At 56.8% G+C, this 19,916-nt stretch overlaps 10 protein-coding genes across 10 annotated transcripts in view; 3 read left to right on the forward strand and 7 right to left on the reverse strand.

Annotated features, from left to right (window-relative positions):
- On the reverse strand, nt 1-1,891 carry PTSG_11929 (uncharacterized protein; the record flags this gene model as incomplete). The annotated part of the gene is made up of 6 exons (XM_004996287.1): nt 1-473; nt 639-975; nt 1,035-1,149; nt 1,252-1,301; nt 1,526-1,586; nt 1,806-1,891. The coding sequence occupies 6 exons, from the start codon at nt 1,889-1,891 to the stop codon at nt 1-3; spliced, it is 1,122 nt and encodes a 373-aa protein (XP_004996344.1).
- A 261-nt stretch (nt 1,892-2,152) lies between these two features.
- PTSG_02835 (uncharacterized protein) lies at nt 2,153-4,274 on the reverse strand (the record flags this gene model as incomplete). The annotated part of the gene is made up of 7 exons (XM_004996288.1): nt 2,153-2,341; nt 2,638-2,670; nt 2,844-2,934; nt 3,147-3,250; nt 3,426-3,453; nt 3,476-3,608; nt 3,896-4,274. The coding sequence occupies 7 exons, from the start codon at nt 4,272-4,274 to the stop codon at nt 2,153-2,155; spliced, it is 957 nt and encodes a 318-aa protein (XP_004996345.1).
- Nucleotides 4,275-5,296: 1,022 nt separating this feature from the next.
- Nucleotides 5,297-6,610, forward strand: PTSG_02836 (uncharacterized protein; the record flags this gene model as incomplete). Its single annotated transcript, XM_004996289.1, has 1 exon — nt 5,297-6,610. The coding sequence occupies one exon, from the start codon at nt 5,297-5,299 to the stop codon at nt 6,608-6,610; it is 1,314 nt and encodes a 437-aa protein (XP_004996346.1).
- Nucleotides 6,611-7,579: 969 nt separating this feature from the next.
- On the reverse strand, nt 7,580-8,861 carry PTSG_02837 (uncharacterized protein; the record flags this gene model as incomplete). The annotated part of the gene is made up of 2 exons (XM_004996290.1): nt 7,580-8,495; nt 8,552-8,861. The coding sequence occupies 2 exons, from the start codon at nt 8,859-8,861 to the stop codon at nt 7,645-7,647; spliced, it is 1,161 nt and encodes a 386-aa protein (XP_004996347.1). The 3' UTR covers nt 7,580-7,644.
- Nucleotides 8,862-9,315: 454 nt separating this feature from the next.
- Nucleotides 9,316-10,527, forward strand: PTSG_02838 (uncharacterized protein; the record flags this gene model as incomplete). Its single annotated transcript, XM_004996291.1, has 1 exon — nt 9,316-10,527. One exon carries the CDS (start codon nt 9,316-9,318, stop codon nt 10,525-10,527), a length of 1,212 nt encoding a protein of 403 aa, XP_004996348.1.
- Nucleotides 10,528-10,978: 451 nt separating this feature from the next.
- PTSG_02839 (uncharacterized protein) lies at nt 10,979-11,756 on the reverse strand (the record flags this gene model as incomplete). Its single annotated transcript, XM_004996292.1, has 2 exons — nt 10,979-11,013; nt 11,375-11,756. The coding sequence occupies 2 exons, from the start codon at nt 11,754-11,756 to the stop codon at nt 10,979-10,981; spliced, it is 417 nt and encodes a 138-aa protein (XP_004996349.1).
- A 55-nt stretch (nt 11,757-11,811) lies between these two features.
- PTSG_02840 (uncharacterized protein) lies at nt 11,812-13,116 on the reverse strand (the record flags this gene model as incomplete). Its single annotated transcript, XM_004996293.1, has 4 exons — nt 11,812-11,919; nt 11,979-12,521; nt 12,574-12,712; nt 12,764-13,116. The coding sequence occupies 4 exons, from the start codon at nt 13,114-13,116 to the stop codon at nt 11,812-11,814; spliced, it is 1,143 nt and encodes a 380-aa protein (XP_004996350.1).
- A 53-nt stretch (nt 13,117-13,169) lies between these two features.
- Nucleotides 13,170-14,904, reverse strand: PTSG_02841 (uncharacterized protein; the record flags this gene model as incomplete). Its single annotated transcript, XM_004996294.1, has 4 exons — nt 13,170-13,346; nt 13,430-13,706; nt 13,788-14,080; nt 14,131-14,904. 4 exons carry the CDS (start codon nt 14,902-14,904, stop codon nt 13,170-13,172), a joined length of 1,521 nt encoding a protein of 506 aa, XP_004996351.1.
- A 97-nt stretch (nt 14,905-15,001) lies between these two features.
- Nucleotides 15,002-18,394, reverse strand: PTSG_02842 (uncharacterized protein; the record flags this gene model as incomplete). The annotated part of the gene is made up of 9 exons (XM_004996295.1): nt 15,002-16,177; nt 16,209-16,263; nt 16,431-16,679; nt 16,948-17,198; nt 17,364-17,439; nt 17,489-17,544; nt 17,702-17,747; nt 17,896-17,975; nt 18,317-18,394. The coding sequence occupies 9 exons, from the start codon at nt 18,392-18,394 to the stop codon at nt 15,002-15,004; spliced, it is 2,067 nt and encodes a 688-aa protein (XP_004996352.1).
- A 613-nt stretch (nt 18,395-19,007) lies between these two features.
- The window catches only part of PTSG_11930 (uncharacterized protein), a gene marked incomplete at its 3' end in the record, with an annotated part of 11,660 nt that continues 10,751 nt past the window's right edge, over nt 19,008-19,916 (forward strand). The window contains exon 1 of the mRNA XM_004996296.1: nt 19,008-19,885. Coding sequence (XP_004996353.1) covers nt 19,059-19,885 — 827 coding nt within the window. The 5' untranslated portion in view covers nt 19,008-19,058. The remainder of the gene's footprint in view (nt 19,886-19,916) is intronic.

Consider the following 19,916-nt stretch of genomic DNA (forward strand, 5'->3'; position numbering starts at 1 on the left):
TCAGGACGTGCTCCCCATCCAGGGGCTGGCGCACACCCCCGCTGTTGCCTCTGATCGACTGCGCTGACCACCAAACGGGGGCAGCAGAGCGGCCACACGGCAGGGCTTGTCCACGTTCCAAACACTTTGCGCCACCGTATCCGCCAGCGACCAGGAGTGCCCTGCTGCAAGAGGGCTGTGGATCAGGGACAAGCGCAGCGACGTGGAGGAGGAGGTCACGCTGTACATTGCCAAAACACAGGCCTCCGGCACAAGCAGGTGCTGCTCTCTGCTCGCAGACATGCTGATGGTGCCGATGAAGCCATGGCCCTCGCCAAAATGATGCCACAGGAGCACAGGAGAAGGTGACGAAGTGGTGGCTGTTGCGATGGATTGGATCTCCGAGACGTGGACGCTGGTGATTTCGCGGATCGCGTGCACGTCCGTCGTTGGCGTTGCTGAAGAGGTGGCCACTTGCCACGACCAGTGGATGGCTGCGGCCGCAAAGCCGCGAAGCCACAAACGTCAGCGGGGTTACTCAAGGATGCAACAGCAGCGCACCCGTCACCGCGTTCACCACCTGCACCACACGGCCCAGATGAAGCTTGTAGTGGATGCGGAGCACGGTCGCATGCAACAGGTGCATGGCCAGCAAACACATTCAGCAAGCAGGTTGTCCTTAATCATCAGAACGACATCCGCTGACTCAATGTTGATGTTGTCGCCAACTATTGCCACCACCTCGCCCTTTCGCCTGCAGCTCCTGCACGCTGCTGCGAGCACGTTGTCGATGCCAATCTCTGCCCCAAATGGACCGCGCAGTCGCCCGTGAGCATGGCCATGGTCAGGCCGTGCGGGCGCAGCAGGCGCACCGCTCTCTTCGCCTCGAAGGCTTGCACGTGTCAGCGAGACCCCACATGGCCCAGGCAGGAGGTTGCCGTCTGCCGAGCACGTAACAACCGTGTAGCCACGCGTCTCGTCGTCTTCGTGCATCGTCTGCCACATTTCGGTGCTGATGTTGTGGGATTGCCAACAACACAAGGGCATGCCAATACCTCAATGTGCATGCCAATGACAATGGGCATGCTGTCCACGGTTGCTGAGATGCCGCGACCAGAGAATGTCTTGAAGTCCGTTGCAGGAGACAGCGCCGACGTGCGCCACAATCGCCTGGCCCAGGGGCATGCTCGCTGTTTGCCTCTGCAGCCGCCACCAGCTTCAACAGGGCGTCCTCGTCCGTCCACGTGTCATCATCGCCGAGCACGCGCACACATGACTTGTGGAGATCCAACCGTCAGCGTGCCCGTCTTGTCAAACACGGCCTGTGTGGAGGGAGAGTTGAGTGTGTGGGTGAGAGAGAGTGTGTGTGTGTGAGTGTGTGAGTGAGTGTGTGAGTGAGTATGTGAGTGTTCTCTAACCACGACTTGCGAGCACCACACACACACACACGCGCACGCACGCACGCACACACACACACACGCACGCACGCACACACACACACACACACACACATAGACACACCAGTTGAACGTCGCCTTCGTCAGACGAATGTGTCAGCGGCACCCGAGGTCAGCAGCGCAACCCACACACCAATGGCAACACGATGCCTGACACAAAGCGCCCCGCCAGCTTATCTGGGAAAGAAAAAGGAGAGATGAAGGAAACGAGAGATTGTGTGGGTATGTGTGTGAGTGGGAATGTCTATAGAAACATTGACAGGCACGTGTGAAACATTGGTGTCGCGTGTTGTATGCAGAACACACACCTCTGCTGGATGGGCGCCTTTGAAAGTTGAGCACCCTCGTTGTCAACGTGTGTAGCAGTACCATGGTGCCGCCCACATGACAATGCCGTCAACGCCTTTGGAGACGAGACGAGTGTTGATTCGCCCCGTGATCATGGCCTCGTCCATTTCACCCGCACCCTCCAGCACGCGTCCATCCAATTCACAGGCACTTTGTCACCAGCCACCATCTGCCAACAAGAACGTGAGGGAAGGTGAGCGAGATGCAACGACAGTGCATTTTCTGGCGGCTGCCACAATCTCAGCTGAGGGTGGCAACAACTGCCACATTGCTGCTGCTGCAGCTACAACCAACCACTCGCCATCACCCGCCACCACATGTTACGCACCACCACCAACTCCAACACCCAACCCCCTCATCACGCACCTTCAGGTCGTCGCCGCGCTGCACCAGTCGGTGTCAATTCGCTCCTCCACGCGGTTGCCTTGACTATACCTTCCTTCAGCAGGCTGGAGGTGTTCCCTGTGGCGAGGTGTTCGATGTATCGCCCGGGCGAAACAAAGGTGAAGAGGGAGAATGCCGGTCTCAAAGAAGAGGTCGCCACCACCAGTCAGAGTCTTCGTGGGAGGCGGGTGCAATAACGAGCACCACCAGGAAGTGCAAGTATGCAGCCCTGAGGTGGAATTGTAACAACGCAAGGGCAAGTGTGGGTGGATCAGCGATACGTGTGCACGCATGCAAACGTGAGCAAAGAAGGCACGCATAACGCTCTCTCGTTCACTGCAGTGCTGGACTTGACAAGAACACGCGGAAGTGGTCGCAACAAACCACACACACACACACACACACACACACACACACACACACACACACACACACACACACACACACACACACACACACACACACACACCACATTCATGTTGGCAGCGCCGTGCATGGTGGACTGCACCGCGGAGAGGACGAAACGGCCGACCGGGAAATGAAGGAGATCAGACCCAGCAGCATGAGGATGAGGTTATGCGTCGCGACATGTCGTCAATCATGCGCGCATCCCTGGAGTCTGGCCACACGCGGCAACAATGATGGTGGACGGCGACGAACAAACACGGCGCACACGATGAAGGTGATGGGGCAGAAGCGGATCTCGCTCCTGTGGGTGGTGATTCGTGTTCCAGCTCCGCCGCGTACCCCAGCATCCTTCAGCGCGCTGCGGTCACAAATGGGTGTTGTGTGAAGTGCATAACACAGGGCGTTCTTGTGAGCAAGTGGTGGTGGGTGGCACGGCGCGGCAGCAAGGGCAGACACAGAGTCCGTTGAAGGGATGCGGTTGGAGGGGAGCAGAGAAGAAGCAAGACGAAGCGACACGTACAAGTGCAAACACACACACACACACACACACACACACACACACACACACACACACACACACACACGTGTGACCATGTCGCGTAGGTCTCGTGCTTGATTTCCACACGGCGCGACGCATCATCAACATGCACCATTTGAACACACCGGGCACGGCCCTCAGCATCGCCTGTCATGCATGTCCAACAACAGCAGCAGCAGCAGCAGCAGGAGGGTGAGAGGTTGAAGCGGAAAGCAGGCATGCGTGCACACAAGCAGCCGTGCAAGCAAGCAAGCAAAACAGACAAGCACAGATGCAGTGCTGCTCACATCGTATACCTTATGCTGAGGTACGTCATGCCTTGTGCTGGTGTTTGCGTTTCTTCGCGGGCCTTGTATCCTACCTCGCCGATGCTGGCGATGATGGCTGCAGGGCTTCACCGGCGCGGTGCCAGCGAGCAGGCCCACACAACACATTGCTGTGCACGCTGGCGCATACGCCCTCAATGTTGGGCACGCACGAGGTGCACGACATGCCTGTAGTGCAGCGCAGCGGTAGATGCAGTGTGTACCAGCGAGAATTATGTGTGGAAGTGAGGAGGTGTCGAAGTGAGGATGTGCACACACACACACACATAGAGTGCACGCACCTGCAACTTGGTGTCAGTGCTGTCAGAGGCGTGAGGAGCTGCTATTGTGCTGGGGTGGGGTGATGGCTTTATGAAGAGTGTCGGCAACAGCATCTTGGTGGTTGTCGGAAGGCGCCACTTTTTTCCTGTCAGGTGTGCTCAAAGCTGAAGTGGAGGAGGTTGACACCTCAACACCTTCCTGCTGCTCTTCACGCTGCTGTGGCAGTGAGACGATTTCAACGGAGTGCCCGCCCTGGCGTACAATGTCTGCCAGCTCGCCTGATGACATCTCAGCAAGATGTTCGACAGCAACCGTCTCGTCTTCGATCATGAGTGTGGTCTTGATCACCGTTGGCCTGACACACTGCTGCTGTCGCATACGATGGCCGCAATGCTCTGAGCACACAATCCACATGCCACGGTGGACCTTGCCTGAGGAGACGCCATGGCTGTTGTTGTGGTGGTCGTCGTCGTGGAGCCAAGTGGCCACATGCAGCAGCAGCAGCAGGTTCACGTTGTTCTTCTGCTCCTCCATCCACCATCTGGCAGCTGGCCCACACTGGACATCGCACATGCTTGCAGCTGCCTTGGTGAGGAGAGTGCCATGTTGGTGTGGAGGAGGAGGCGCTGCACGCATGCACGCTGGTGCCAACCAGACGGAGGAAGGAAGGGTAGACACTCCTCATGATACCGCCAGCAGTGGCTGGAGAGTGTCTTGGACACAGAGGGACAGCTGCATCACATGCGTGCATCAGGTGCACCTGTGTGCGTCCTTGGCTGTGTGGACACTATGTTCACAGAGGCGCGAGGCAGCGTGGAGAAGGTGGTGGCGGGGGGACGAGAGCGTCACGATGTCAGACACGACGTAGATGCGAGAGGAGGTAAGGTGCACCAGCACAATGGAAGATAGGCAGATGGGTGTGAGCATGTGTCATATGAAGCAATGTGTGAGGTATGTGTGCAAATGCGTTTACGTGTGTTGAGCACACAAGGCTGAGCAATGCAATGCAATGCAATGCAATGCAATGGAGTGATCTCGCACACACTCACACACGCACGCACCTGTGGATGAGCAGTGTATTCTTCAGTCACGATGCCTGCCTCCTTGACATCAGTTCAATTCACGCCCTTCTTTTGCACTGCGTGATGAAGCCGTGGTGTGGGTACAACGCAGCAAGACACCGACATCGCGTGCCGTGTGTGCTCTGTCCTTGTTGGTCCGGTCATGAGCTGATGAAGGAAGGCTGATTGAAAGTTGGATGGAAGGAAGAAATGGATGATGGATGAGATGTGTTTCAACGCGCTTCCTTCTTCCCACAACACACCAGTGAACTTGCTTGCTTGTGTGTGGCTGGAAATCCAATGCACGATTCCCAACAATCGTCCACAAGCACAACCAGCCAAAACGCCACAAACAAACCAATCCAATCCTGTCTCCTCTTCTCTTGGTGCTGCGCCTGTCCTGCCAACACACACCACGAAGACGAACGAGGAAGGAGGAAGGCACACTTAACTTCTGCTCCTTCTCCTGTTCTACTCTTCTTCTCCTCTCCTCTTCTCTCTTCTTCACCCACTCGGAGTACGATGAAGAGAACGATGGGGTGCCTGCAGGCACGTGGGTTGCTGGTGCTCCCCGTGCTGCTGCTGGCGGCAGTATGCTTGGTGCCGTTCATCAGCAGCGTTGCTGGAGAGGTGACGCTGGTGGAGGATGATGCGGGCGCGTTTCACATCAACACTAGCGATCCAATGAGCCAGCCCGTGTTCGTAAATGGGGTGAGCGTGGATGTGCTGTTTGGGGCAGTCTCGGCGCAACAGAGCATGATCGATGCGCACCGGAGCATGCTGCAGGAGTACCGGTCGACATTGCAGGAACAGCGTAGTGCTAACGCGGCACAGCAGAGGGTCAACGACGCACAACAGAGTGCGATTGATGCCTTGCGAGCTAAGGTGTGCAAGGCGGCAGCTCACACGTTTGGAGACCTCCCTTCGGGGCCGGGCAAATGGAGTGGCGGCGTGCTGGCTAACAACGGGTTGATTTACGCCGCTCCATTCAATGCCCCGTCGGTCCTCATCATCGACCCAGTCACCAACGCTATCGACACAAGCACTATGGCTGAGCTTGGAACTGACATCAACAAGTGGGCTGGCGCCGTTTTGGCGAAGGATGGCCTTATCTACATGTTGGCTGCCTCAAGACCATCCCTTCTTATTGTTGACCCTGAAACAAACACTGCCGACACCACGAGTATTCAGTCGCTCGGAAGCGGTAGCCGCAAATGGTTTAGCGGGGTCCTTGCGAACAACGGTCTCATCATTGGCATCCCCAACTTTGCTACTTCCGTGCTGATCATTGATCCAGCCACAAGCACAGCGGATATCACCTCATTATCTGGACTTTCCTCCGATGGCAACAAATGGTACAACGGTGCCCAGGCAGACAACGGTCTCATCTATTGTGTTCCAAGTGCGTCGGCTTCAATACTTGTCGTCAACCCGGTATCGCTGTCAATGGACCTGATACCACTTGCGGTCTTGGATGTCCGATTCAGATGGCGTGGTGGTGTTCTTGCGAACAATGGCCTCATCTACTCAATTCCGGCAAATTCTGCAACACCGCTCGTCATCGACCCAGCCACCAACGCCACCTTCACACTTGATGCTGTCAATCAGGACGGATCAGGAAGGTGGGCTGGAGGAGTGCTCAGTTCCACCGGACTGATCGTTGGCATTCCACACGACGCACCATCCGTCTTCATCTTCAATCCGGCCACCAATTCCAGCGACACCACCAGCATCGATGATCTTGCTGGATTAGGAAAATGGCTCGGCGGCGTGCTCGCGACCAACGGCCTCATTTATGGGATCCCTCTTGTTGCTCAGAACGTCCTCGTCATCGACCCGGGGTGCTGACTTGTGTTTGTGTGTGTGTGTGTGTGTGTGTGTGTGTGTGTGTGTGTGTGTGTGTGTGTGTGTGTGTGTGTGTGTGTGTGTGTGTGTGTGTGTGTGTGTGTGTGTGTGTGTGTGTGTGTGTGTGTGTGTGTGTGTTTGTGTGTGTGTGTGTTTGTGTGTGTGTGTGTTTGTGTGTGTGTGTGTGTTTGTGTGTTTGGTTGCGTGCTTGCAGACATGTTCCCTTTTCTCCGTGATGTACTTCAACCCCACGACTCAAATGCCCTTCCCTCCACCCCCACCCCTACATCCCTTTTGTTGCCCGTGATGTTCTCTTCCCTCGTTGCCTCCTGTGACACACCTTCCATGCGGTGCGAACCCGACCAGTGAAAGAACAACCACAGCACTAGTCTTTGTGTGATCTCATTGTTTCCCATTACGAAACACGTCGTGTCATCACCCCCACCATCCCGCAGTAGTTCCTCCCAACCAAACACACAACATCAACGAACACACCATCATGCTTCACCACGGCACCCGAGATCAGTGTGCTCTGCCCTCTGCTCAGCTTTCCCCAGCAGCCGCTGTTCAAGTACTTTGTTGGTGTGGAAATTGGTTGTCTGCCGCGTGCTGGATGCACATGAAGACATGAAGCAACAAGCATGACACACAAGGCGCAGCAACAACAGCATGCAAACACAGTCAAGTGTGCTCATACATCCTAACATCACACTGTTGCATTTATTCATCCATCAACTCACTTGCAACTCACAAGTAGAAGCGCCAATGCAGCGATGAACAACATAAAGGTCGAACTGGCATAACAACCAAAAGCAACAAGCAACACAGCACACAGGACAGCAAGTGCACGCAGAACGTGGCATCAAATCGGAAGCGAAGCCACAAGACACACGAAAACACACAAAGTGAACTCACGAGGAAATAGCACAGGTCGTGTCAAAGCACATGCGACAACACAAAGATGAGCACAGTAACGAACGCGCACAGTTTCAAACAAGTCTCGCAACCGATGATGACCTCGCCTGCCAGCCGACCAATTAGCAGCCGGGGTCAATGATGAGGACGTCTTCTGAACTGGACGGAATCCCATAGATGAGGCCGTTGTTGGCGAGCACTCCGTCAAACCATTTGTCATCTCCAGAAGGAACAGGAAGTGATGTGGCGTCGACCGTGCTAGTTTCGGGATCGATAAGGAGAACTGTCTCAGCGCTTCGTGGGGTGCCCACAATGAGGCCGTTGGGTGCAAGGATTCCACCAATCCATTTGTAGTCACTGGTTGAGAGGCCGGTCACTGACGTGGTGTCAATAGTGTTGGTAGCTGGATCGACGATCAGCACAACGCCAGAGCCTGATGGAATGCCATAGATGCGACCATTGTTGGCCAGCACCATGCTTTGCCACTTGCGAATACCAGCGATGACGGGGATGGACGTGGTGTCAGCTGTGTTGGTCACCGGGTCAATGATCAGCACAGACTCAGCACGCGCTGGACCGCAATAGATGAGGCCATTTGCAGCTTGAGTGGCGCCTTGCCACTTTTCTCGGCCAGTACCCAAGCCAATGATTGTTGTCGTGTCGGTGGTATTTGTGGTAGGATCAATGACGAGAACGGAAGGCGAGTGCCACGGAACACCATAGACGACACCATTCCTCGCGATAATACCGCTCCGCCAGTCATCGCCACCAGGCAGTCCACCAAGTGTAGTGGTGTCAACTGTGTTTGTGCTTGGATTCATGATGAGCACAGACGTTGCAGCTCGAGGGAACCCAAAAATATGGCCATCGTGCGAGATCACGCCACGTCCCCATTTGCCCATTCCAGCACCGAGCCCAGTAATCGTGGTTGTATCAGCCGTGTTGGTGCTTGGATCGATGATGAGCACTGAGGCTGCGTTGAACGGTATACCGTAGATCAAGCCATTGTGGGCTAAGACTGCGCCAAACCAGGCACCTTTGCACTTCCAACACCAGCGATCGTGGTCGTGTCCACCCTCGGCGGCACACCCATTGCACAAAGACGGTTTTCGAACACGTTGTTCTTGCCTCGCTCTTCTGCGAGCATCCTCGCCTGCGCTGAAACTGTACTTCGCAACGACGCAATCTCCTCGCCAACGTCCACTCCGTTGACAAATACGGGCTCCTTCATGGGATTGCTGGTGTTGATGTGCAGTGCGCCGTGTGCATCCTCTTCCATCACCACTTCTCCCAGGACGCACCCATGCTGCTGCTGGTACTGTTGTTGCAGCGCGAGCATCAACACCATCAACCGATGAAACAATGCTCTCTTTGCTCTCGTCATTTTGCTTCCTGGATGTGCAAGTAAGGTCGGAGGAGCGTCCAGAGAGAGTATGTGTCGATCTCGCCTGTGTTTGGTGTCACACCAACTGTGAAGGAGGAGCGAGACAGGCAGAAGGAAGTCGTCGGCTTGTGCGCAGGACAAACGGACACACGAAACAAGGAGCAGATCGGAGAAGAGAGGACAAGAGGGAATCACGTAAGAATCAAACACGACCAAATGCGGAGAGTTGTGAACGCTGCCACCAACAATCTACAATGAAAAGGAAGACAGCAGACATCCAAAACGCCAGAACACACCACCCCATTCTCTCAGTTCTCTCTCTTGCTCCCTCTCCTCTTCCTTCCTCCTTCTTTACTTGTCCTTGCCAGTCCAACCCAAGCACCCCCTTCCCCGCGCACCTCAGAGCAGCATGACGCCCCGCTTCTTCTTCCTCTTGTTGTTGGGAGCACTGCTGCTGGCGTTGATTGGACAGCGTTCCGGCCTTTGCATGGGAGAGGTGACGCTGGTGGAGGATGATGTGGGCGCGTTTCACATCAACACGAGCGATCCAATGAGCCAACCCGTGTTTGTGAACGGGATGAATGTGCACGAGACTTTGGGTATGTTGATGAGTACCGTGTCGGCGCAGCAGAGCGCGATCGATCGTGCTTATGGGAAAGTGTGCACTCCCAGCGCCAGCACATTTGGGCAACTCAGTTCAACGAGCGCAAAGTGGTTTGGGGGTGTACTGGCAAACAATGGACTGATCTACGCTGCACCATTCAACTTGCCTTCTGTACTCATCATCAACCCCAGGACCAATACCGTCGACACCACCACCATCTCGGGACTTGGAACGGATCCAGCCAAGTGGGCTGGTGGGGTGATGGCACACAACGGCCTCATCTACATGTTCCCTTCAAACAGGGAGACCATGCTCATCATCGACCCAGACACCAATGAGGTTGACACCACGAGCATCCACTCCCTTGGTACTGGTAGCTACAAGTGGTACAGTGGTGTGGTGGCGAGGAATGGCCTCATTTTCGGCATTCCGTACTCTGCCACGTCTGTGCTGATCGTCGATCCAGAAATCAACACAGCCGACATCACCACGCTGTCCGGGCTGTCGAGCGAGGGATACAAGTGGTACAGCGGTGTGGAGGTGGAGAATGGTTTGATCTATTGCATTCCACGTGATGCTACAAGCATCCTCATCATCAACCCTGAGTCCTTGACGATGGACCTCACCACCATCAGTGGCCTCGGCACTGGCAAGAAGTGGTGGGGCGGCGTGCTTGCACGTAATGGCCTCATCTACGCCATACCAGCTTTCTCTGCAACGACACTTGTCATCAACCCAGCTACAAACGCCACCAACGAGCTTCTTGTTGTAGCTGAGACATCCAGTATCAAATGGGTTGGTGGCGTGCTCGCACCCAATGGCAACATCATTGGCATCCCATTCAGCTCGCCATCCGTCCTAATTGTCGACCCAGCCGCCAACACCACCGACACCACGACTATCGATGATCTTGCTGGATCCTACAGCTGGTGGGGTGGTGTGCTCGCCCCAAATGGTCTCGTCTACGGCATCCCTTCTTATTCCGAGTCCGTTCTCGTGATCGATCCTGGGTGCTGATGTGTGTGTCTCTGTGTCTGTGCGGGCGTGCGACACTTTTGTGCCCTTCTGCATCTTCCTTCTTTCTTCCAACCCTGTGATAGCGTCCTGTGCACCTGACGCTGCTCATCATTCGTTTGCACTTCCAATTGAAATGACTCAACCGTCAACCGAATATGTGCATGCATTGTGATGGCGGGAGAAGCTGTTCCACAACTGTGGAACACGAAGTGATCATGAGGGGGAAAAGAGACAACACTTTCAGTACAACAAGGCAACCACAGTTCTTCGAATCATCAGCACGCAAGCCAATGCGCATTCATCCACGTGACATCAACATTGGGGTTCAACACGGGTTCAACCGCACATTTACAACCCCCACGCACTCTTCCACTCACGCACTCTACTTTCATTGTTCGGTTCATACACATGTATGAGTTTCCGTTCACAACAACGACCATGGTTAAGCTTGTTAGCAACGCGCACTCTCAATCAAGAACGAATGCGCTGAGTGCGAGCATGTATTCACTCACTCAAGACTCTACCAAGGAAAAGTTAAGATGGTTCAACAGTTAAATACACACGCGCACACACGCAAACCAACAAACGTGCGCAATCCCGCACGCAAGTAAGGCTTCATTCATCCACACGTGAGCTTGGATAGCTCCAAGGAATGTGTGACAAACGGCGTTGTGCAGTCTTGCACAGCAACACCAACAAAGAACAGGAAAGAAGGGGGAGGGAAGCAAAACAAACGCAAAGCAGGCCAACACCACCCACTTCAAACAACACCCACTTCAAACAACACCTGCTACGAAACAAACCACCCCGCAACCCTCGTTAACGCAAGACAACCAAACTGGCGTACCAATCTGACCAACTGTCACTAGTCTAGCTTGTAGGTCCTTCAAGAAGGCACCAGCAGCGACTGACTGTAGCCAAGGTTGAGACAGCTGGCATTGCCAAGAATGTTCTGGTTGTTGTTGGGATTGTTGTTCTGGGTTGTTGTTGTCTTGGGGGCTACCTCTGATTCCGTACGCGCCGTAGCCGTTATTCTCAGCGACAGCACCATCACCGGGAGCATCGTTTTGGGGTGGCAGGGGTCGCTGTGATTGATCGCCATTATCACGTGGCAGATCATCACCACCATCACGTGGCGGACCATCACCACTATCACGTGGCGGATCATCACCATCGCCACCATCACCACCGCCATCAGCGGCATCCTCACTCCCAGCCGTGAGTCGCATGCCCCTCACTTCAGTACCTTCCACTTTCGCAGTAGGCTCACTTCCACGGTCATCATCACTCCCCCTCCCCGACGACTGGCGCGACTACTTCTTCTTTCGCATCCTCTGATTCGTCCACTTCCTCCTCAACATCAACAGCATCATCGTCAAAGTAGATGATGTACTCCGGGTAGCACATGCCGTTGTCATAGATGACAAACAGGTCCGTATCGCCGTCGAAACCGCAAACGGAATGTAGAACACAGTCCCACCAGCAGCAGAAGCAGTCATGCGTCCACCAGGACCTTCGGCACCACCTGAAGTCCCTTCACTCTCTTCACCAGCAGCAACGCGGCCGCTTCCTTCTCCTTCGTCACCACCATGGCGAGAAACAGCAGAAACAGCAGTTGCAGCGACATCATCATCAGCACCATGATCAGCAACGTCATTCGGCTGGGGCGTCAATACATCGACATACACGTGCCGCTCGCTGGCGGTGTCGTTCTTGCCTGTTGCGCTGCCCTCGTGGTGGCCACACTTGACAGCAAACGACGGGTCGCGGCTGAAATACAGGCCCGGGCGAAAGTAGCCCTCCGCGCTGGCGTAGTTGATGGTCAGGTCAAGCTCGCTCCTGCAGATGCCATGCAGCAGGCGGTGCACAAACACGTTGTAGTCGTCGCCAGAGGGCGGCGCAATGACGCTGGACAGGTTTGGTGGCGCGGGCCGCCAGTACACGCGGTGCACGCTCTCCAAGTACCGCTTGAACAGCGACACGTTCTGCACACGCTGCACGCGCAGGTTTCGTGGGCGAAGCGGCTCCAACAGGGGGCGCACGCACGTGGCCCAGCTCGTCCTCGTTGGTCACATCAACAAGCAGCTGACCCTCGCGCATGTCCCAGCGGTCCGGAATCTCAAAGATGGCCTTTGGCTCCAGCTTCGACCGCTGCTCGTCCAACCACCCGCCGCACGCACTCAATCTCAGGCGCAGGTCGTTCTTGTGCATGCCCACGTGCTCCACTCACGTACACCCAGTGGTCCTGGAAGTCCACCGTGAAGTAGCGGTGAACCACTGGATCTTGAAGAAGCACGCCGACTTCCACGCCTTGCGGTTCTTGTACTCCAGCCACCGCTGCAGGACATCTGGATCAACCGTCCGGCGCATGTTGCGCTCGTCCTCCGCAGCCGCAGTTGCACGGGCATCCGCCACCACGCGGGCGGCCTCCTCCTCACTCATCTTGTCGTGCTCCTTGTGCAGGTACTTGTCGGGGAAGCGCCCGCACGGCTTTGTCACCATCAACTTGGGCATCTCGCGCGCATGCTCCGCCGCAACGCCGCCAGCAGCGACACCCTTGTGTTTACCGACGCTGCCACCTCTGGCCATCACTGCCATCATCACCACCACCACCATTACCAACATCACCACCACCACCAACGTCATCCGTCGTTGTCAGCATTGCTGCGCTTGCACTTGGCAGCGATGGCTGCATGGTATTTGTTGAAGGCGTTCTCAATCAGCAGCCTCGCGTCGTGCGTAAGCCCGTTCCACGCCGCCTTGTTGTCCAGCTCCGCCTTGGAGGGCGGCTCCGTGTACGTTGGCCCCGTGTACAGCCACTTTGGATGGGGTCAGCTGGCGTCTCGTCGGCCAACCCATCCAGTGCGCTGCGCTGCAGGTCCTCATACAGCCCACTGCCCACCTTCTCGCCGTAGTACTTCTCAAACGTCTGCTTAAACGCCGACAGCATGCTCACGTCCTTGGTGATGATGGTCACGCGGATGGTGTCGAAGAGCGTGCCGTCGCGGCCCACCTCGTCAATCACCTCAAACAGCGTGCATGCAGATGCGTATGGGGAGCAGGGGAAGGCGCCGCACCCGAGCGCGCACGTGGCGAGCGAGCGGATGTTGTTGTCCCGCGCCGTCGTCAGCAGCGCGCGGTACGCCGTCGTCAGGTCCGCAGCCGTCTGCGCCACCGTGCTGCCATGCCAAACTCGGGTGCAAAGTTTGGCGCAACCACGTGCAGCACGTGCTCAATGTTGGACGAGAGGGCCAGCGCACCGGACGTGGTCACGCGCGCCTCGTTGTACCGCAAGGGGGCCGCTCCTCTCGGCGTTCATGTCGCGGTCGTTGGTGATGCTTCCCTCGCGAATCTCCGCATGCAGCTGCACCGCGAGCAGCGTCTCGCTGATGGTGTGGTACTGGTATGGCTCCACCTCCCACACGGCCTGCTTCACCTTGGCCGGGAACAGCCTCTCGCACGTGGTCAGCAACATCACTTCCGACGCCGCCACCACTTCCATGCGCGGGCCTTTAAGCACGGCGTGGGCACTGAAGTTGACAGGCTGTCGCCCCTGCCAGAATCATACACACCCTTTGCTCGCTGTTGTGATGTTACTCCTACGTGCGCGGCTTGCGCCATCGTCGCCAGCAGCAGAAGGAGCAGAAGAAGCAGTGGCAGCAGAAGCATTTGCAGTTGCCGAAGGAGCGCCCGTGCTTGCGGTATAACTGACATCAGCACCAACGCCTTCTTGCGCAGACGCTTCAGCTCCTTGGTCACGGACATTGGCACCTGGCACACGTACCGCGTGGGCCGGATGTGGGCAATGGTGCGGAACGTCGACTCCGTCGTTGGGATGACCGTTTGCATTAGATCTCGGCGGCCAGCCACCATCCACACGTTGCGCTCAGTGGGCGTGCCAATCACGTCCTGTGGCGCAATGTAGCTCACCACGTCGTCCTTGCTGCGGCACACCGTGCGGCCGGCCTTGGTCAGGTAGTTGAACAGCTTGCGCTTCAGGAAGGTGACGTCCGACTCGGACATCTCCGGCACGTGCGACGTGTCAATGACCGGCAAGCCGAGCACGTGGCACAGATACTGCTTGAGCGTGTCCTGCACCGCGTTGTCAAACGCCGTCAGCTGCCGCTGCATACCCTCCACAGTCACGGGCACGCTCGAGGCGCACGCGTCCCTGTCCTCTGCGCTGGGCTTGCGCACATACACGCGGAACCTGCGGGCCAGCTCCAGCAGCTGCGAGTCCAGAAAGCGGTATTGCATGCCCGAGACGCTGATCTTCATCTGCGACTTGATGTTGGCGCCGGCGGTGCTGTCGATGTAGCTGAGCCCACGCTCCCTGTCCTGGTCCAGGTAGTAGTACAGCGAGTACTCCAGCAGCATGGCGCCCCGCCGTCCAGGTCGCGCGTGTGTGTCAGCACCTGCTGGGGGTGCCACGGGCGATGCGATGGGCGGGGTGCCGATGACGGGGGGGGGGGCCTCACAAATTCCACACATCCCGCACGGCCCCGTGTGCCGTGTCTGCGTAGGGCAGCAGGCCAGGCGTCGGGTAGCGGACCAGCTTGAGGCCGTAGTCGTTCAGGACGTGTTCCATGATCTTGTCGTCGCCCAGCACGCGGTCGCTGCGGGCAAACGGGTGGAAGGCGGGCGCGAGGAAGCTTGCAAGCAGCTTGGCTTGCGACCACACCAGCACGGCGGTACTGCCCGTGAAGCAGATGCGGTTGCCCATGGTTGCAGCCGCCAGCACATCAAGGTCCTTGGCCACGCTGCCCTTGTTGAATGCGTCGACGAGGTCCGACAGAAGGCCGCCCAGCTTGGGGTCGAGCACCGCCACGTGCATGTCGTTCGGGTAGCACAGCCGCGCCACAAACGTGTGCGAGACAGAGGTGGCAAACTGCATCCTGCGCACACACGCATGCGCCGCACGCGTGTCTGTCGTCTCCAGCACAAACACGCGCTGCAGCGTCGTCTCAGAGGACGCACCGCTGCTCTTGCTGTCGTCGCTGTCAGCATCGCCGTCTTTCTTGTACTGATGAGGGTCGTGCACAGCCGTGGGCTTGGCAGCAACATCGTGTGCCTCACTACCACCTTCACACTGCTGCTGTGCTCCTTGTTCTTGTTGTTGTTCAGCCATGCGCGTGTTGGCAAACGGATGGATGTGGGACTGCGTGTCCTTGAGGGACTGCGGGATGGGCACAAGCTTTGCTGTGCCGCCAAAGTTCGTCTCAACCGCCTGCACAATGTCGCGGCCCGTGGTGGGCTTGCTGTGCGGGGTGCACGTGACAACAATGCGGTGCAGCGGTGCCTGACGCGCCTCCAGACGACAGGGGCTCAACGCCGTGTCAATGGGCAGTGGCAGCAGGCTCCAGAACGTCTCCTCGCTGTCGGCAACCACGTCCACGCTTGCACAGCGCAGGTCCGGGAAGACCTGCAGCGACTGGAAGTTGACGCCCGCGCCGCGCAGTACGTGTTGGTGGGCCAGGGCATGGCGGCAGTTAGGCCTTTTGCTGTCACGCTGCGTTGCTGCCTCGCTCAGGTAGAACGTGAAGCGCTTTACCTGGCCCGCAACAGGCGCTGGTGTGGTGGATGTTGGTGAGGCAGGGGAGGAGGACGTGGTGCCGTTGCCCTTGCTCTTCCAGTTCTTTGCCTTTTGGGTCTGGGAACACGTTGAGCTTCGTGCCCAGCACCTCTCGCTGGTCGTACAGGCGGACCATCAGCTCGGCGCTCTCCCGCGACACAAACCTGTTGTGAGGGGGAGTTGGTTGGTTGGTTGTTTGGTTGGTTGTTTGGTTGGTTGAGGACGTGGTTGAGGGAAGCGCACGCATGCTCATGCAGAATGGAGTTGGAGGAACATCTGTGCATGCACATACACAGACACACACAGACACACACACACACCCATCGCCGACCTGAATGTGCCCCTGACGCGGTTGCCGTCCGGCCTGTATGTGTGCGAGTGAAAGCCGCCGTTTGCCTTGGCGAGCGAGGGCAGCACCTCCTCAATACCCTCGGGCACGGGCTCAACCCACACGGACCACAGCTCGTCCGCCGTCCAGGAGGGGCAGTCCGGGTCGCGGCGGGCCGTCAGCTGCACCTGCCCAAGAGGGAAGTTTGTCATCTCCCTCAGGACGCGCTCGCCAACTTCACGCGTCGCGCAGCTGCACATGTGTGTGTGTGTGTGTGTGTGTGTGTGTGTGTGTGTGTGTGTGTGTGTGTGTTTGAGTGAGTTGAGGGTGTATCGGTGCGGGATGAAGAGAGGAACTGCACACAAACATGATGAGTACTTGACTGCCGCATCCTCGCGCCATTACCCGCCACCACATGTCGTCATTCCCATCATGATCCTCGCATGCAACGAACACCTCCTCAACCGGTTACAATCCCCCAACATTACCGCACACCTCCAACCAGTCAGCAGCAGCTCACCTGACGCGGGCAACCTGCCCCTGATGCTCGTCCAGTGGTGTGATGCTGATGACGCCCTGCTGCTTCCCAAGGAGCGCGCGCACCAGCTCAAGCATGCCCGTGTGGTGCACAAGCACGTCAAACGGCCCAAGTGCCGCCTCATCAACCTCTCCCTCATCCTTCTCGTCGCCATGTGCCGGTGGTGGTGCTGCTGTTGTGTATGGCTCCAGTTCGCGGCCGACTGGCGGCTGCTGGGTGAATGGCTCGTTCCGCTGCGCATGGTCGTGGGTGATGATGGGTTACGAGGGGTAAGAAGTGTTGAGAAGGAGAAGAATCGTGCCTTTTGGACTTTACACCGGCCACTGGTGCCCGCGTTCCAAGAGGAAACATGAGCTTCTCTAAATCCGCTCTCTCTCCCATCCTTCAATCCAACACACGCACGCAAGCGCATGTGCACCTGTATCGGGGGCAAAGTCGTTGAGCGGGTCCTTCGTGGTGATGCGCACCTGGATGCTGAATCCGCAGGTGGCAATTGCGTCCTGTTCGAACTCAATCATCTTACAGCGTCGCGCCGCCAGCAAGCATCAGCTGCGATTGCACAAGGTCAACGCCAGTCACCTGGTGGGAAGAATAAAGGAGGGAGAAGGAGAGGAAGGAGATGATGGAGGAAGTGTAAGTGAGGTGGGGGAGGAATGAAGCAGAACAGTACGCCACAAACATCAAAGTGGACAAAGCACCATCAACAGTGCTGCTTCACCGAACCACCACAGCTCACCATCTCCGCGACTTGAATGCGCAGATTCACCTCCTTGAAGTAGTGACTGCACCACATTGCGCACGTTGGATGGTTGGTGTGAGTGTTGGGGCAGGTGCGATTATGTTTGTCAACACCAAACGAGTGCATGCACGCACCACAACACCATATCTCCACCCCCAACACCCCAACACCACACTGCTACACTGGCTCACCGGCCATCGGATGTGTCGACAAGGACCTCGACGGTGTCGGTGTTGCGGTGGTTGAGGGAGCGGCCAAGTGCAACAGCGTCCTGAGGGCAGGAGAGGGGGGAAGGGAGAGGGAGGGAAGTAGCAGACGTGAGAGAGAGGAGAGGAACAGGGTTGAGGGACGATCACGATCACAGGTGAGGTGCGTCTGTTGTGACCGCAGCACAAGGACAGCACAAGCACAGACACACACACGCACATGCACATGAGGCAAACCTGGCAGAGGTGTTGGCGGACATCGGAGGCGCGGGGAAAGGGGCAACCTTAACGACCCTGACAACACAAATGGTGATGCGCGTGCATGGGCATGAGGTCGGATGTAGGTGATGATGAGTGTTGTAGATCACAGCAGTGGTACGCTTCTTACAGACACACACACACACACCTTTTGCTCCTTGGCGATGCAGACAACGTCGTCGAAAGTGAGGTAGGCGGCAATGGGGGCTTTGACGGTGCACAGCATGTACGATTCATCAGCCTTGCAACGCTGCACGGATCTGAGACGAGGAAGGAAGCGTTGCAGGCGAGTGAGTGTGTGTGTGATGTATGTGTGCGTATGCGCTTACGTGTGTTGAGCACACAAGGCTGAGCAATGCAATGCAATGCAATGTAATGGAATGACCTCACACACACTCACACACACGCACCTTTGGATGAACAGTGTATTCTTCAGTCACGATGGCTGCCTCCTTCACATGTGTTCAACTCACGCCCTTCTTCTGCACTGCGTGATGAAGCTGTGTGCTGTGTGTGCTCTGTCCTTGTAGGTCCAGTCACGAGCTGATGAAGGAAGGCTGAGGGAAGGAAGACTGAGGACATGGAAGGATGGATGGATAGATGGATGGATGCGTTTCAACGTGCTTCCTTCCCACAACAACACACACACACAACAGTGGTGTTGTGTGTGGCTGGAAATCCAATGCATGATGCCCAACAATCGTCCACAACCACAACCACAGCCAAAACGCCACAAACAAACCAATCCAATCCTGTCTCCTCTTCTCTTGGTGCTGCGCCTGTCCTGCGAACAGACACGCGAACGAGGAGGAATGAGGCACACTTAACTTCTACTTCTACTCTTCTCCTCCTCTTCTCCTCTCCTCTCTTCTTCTTCACCCACTTGGAGTATGATGGCACCGATGAGAACGATGGGGTGCCTGCAGGCAGGTGGGTTGGTGCTGCTCCCCGCGCTGCTGCTGGTGGCGGCGGCAGTGTGCTGGATGCCGTTCATAAGCAGCGTTGCTGGAGAGGTGACGCTGGTGGAGGACGATGTGGGCGCATTTCACATCAACACGAGCGATCCAGCGAGCCAGCCCGTGTTTGTGAACGGGATGAACGTGGATGCGCTCTTTGAGACAGTGGCTGCACAGCAGAGCATGTTGCAGGTGTACCAGCAAAACGTGCAGACGCAGCAGAGCATGATTGCCATACAGCAGGACACGATCACCGCTCAGCAGGGACGAATCGACGCCCTTCGAGCCGAGGCGTGCAGCGCAAGCTCATTCACCTTCGACGATTTTGGCACTCTCGTCTTCAAATGGGCTGGCGGGGTGCTGGCGAACAACGGCCTAATCTACGCTGCACCTTTCAGCTCAGAGTCTGTGCTTATCATTGATCCAAGCACCAACACCGCCGACACAACCACCATCTCCGAGCTGGGCATCGACAGTGACAAATGGTCCGATGCGGTGCTGGCGCACACCGGTCTCGTCTACATGTTTCCATCACACAGAGAAACCATGCTCATCGTCGATCCCGATACCAACACCGCCGATACCACAACCATTCAGTCCCTCGGTGTGGGAACGGGCAAGTGGTTTAGTGGTGTGGTGGCAGACAACGGCCGCATCTTCGGCGTTCCGTTTTACGCCACCTCTGTGCTGCTCATCGACGCCGCCACCAACACCGCCGACACCACCACCCTATCAGGCCTCTCCTCTGCTACCCATAAGTGGTACGGCGGCATTCAAGCAGCAAACGGCCTC

The sequence above is a fragment of the Salpingoeca rosetta genome, assembly GCF_000188695.1.
Source record: "Salpingoeca rosetta unplaced genomic scaffold supercont1.6, whole genome shotgun sequence".
Taxonomy (NCBI): Eukaryota; class Choanoflagellata; order Craspedida; family Salpingoecidae; genus Salpingoeca; species Salpingoeca rosetta.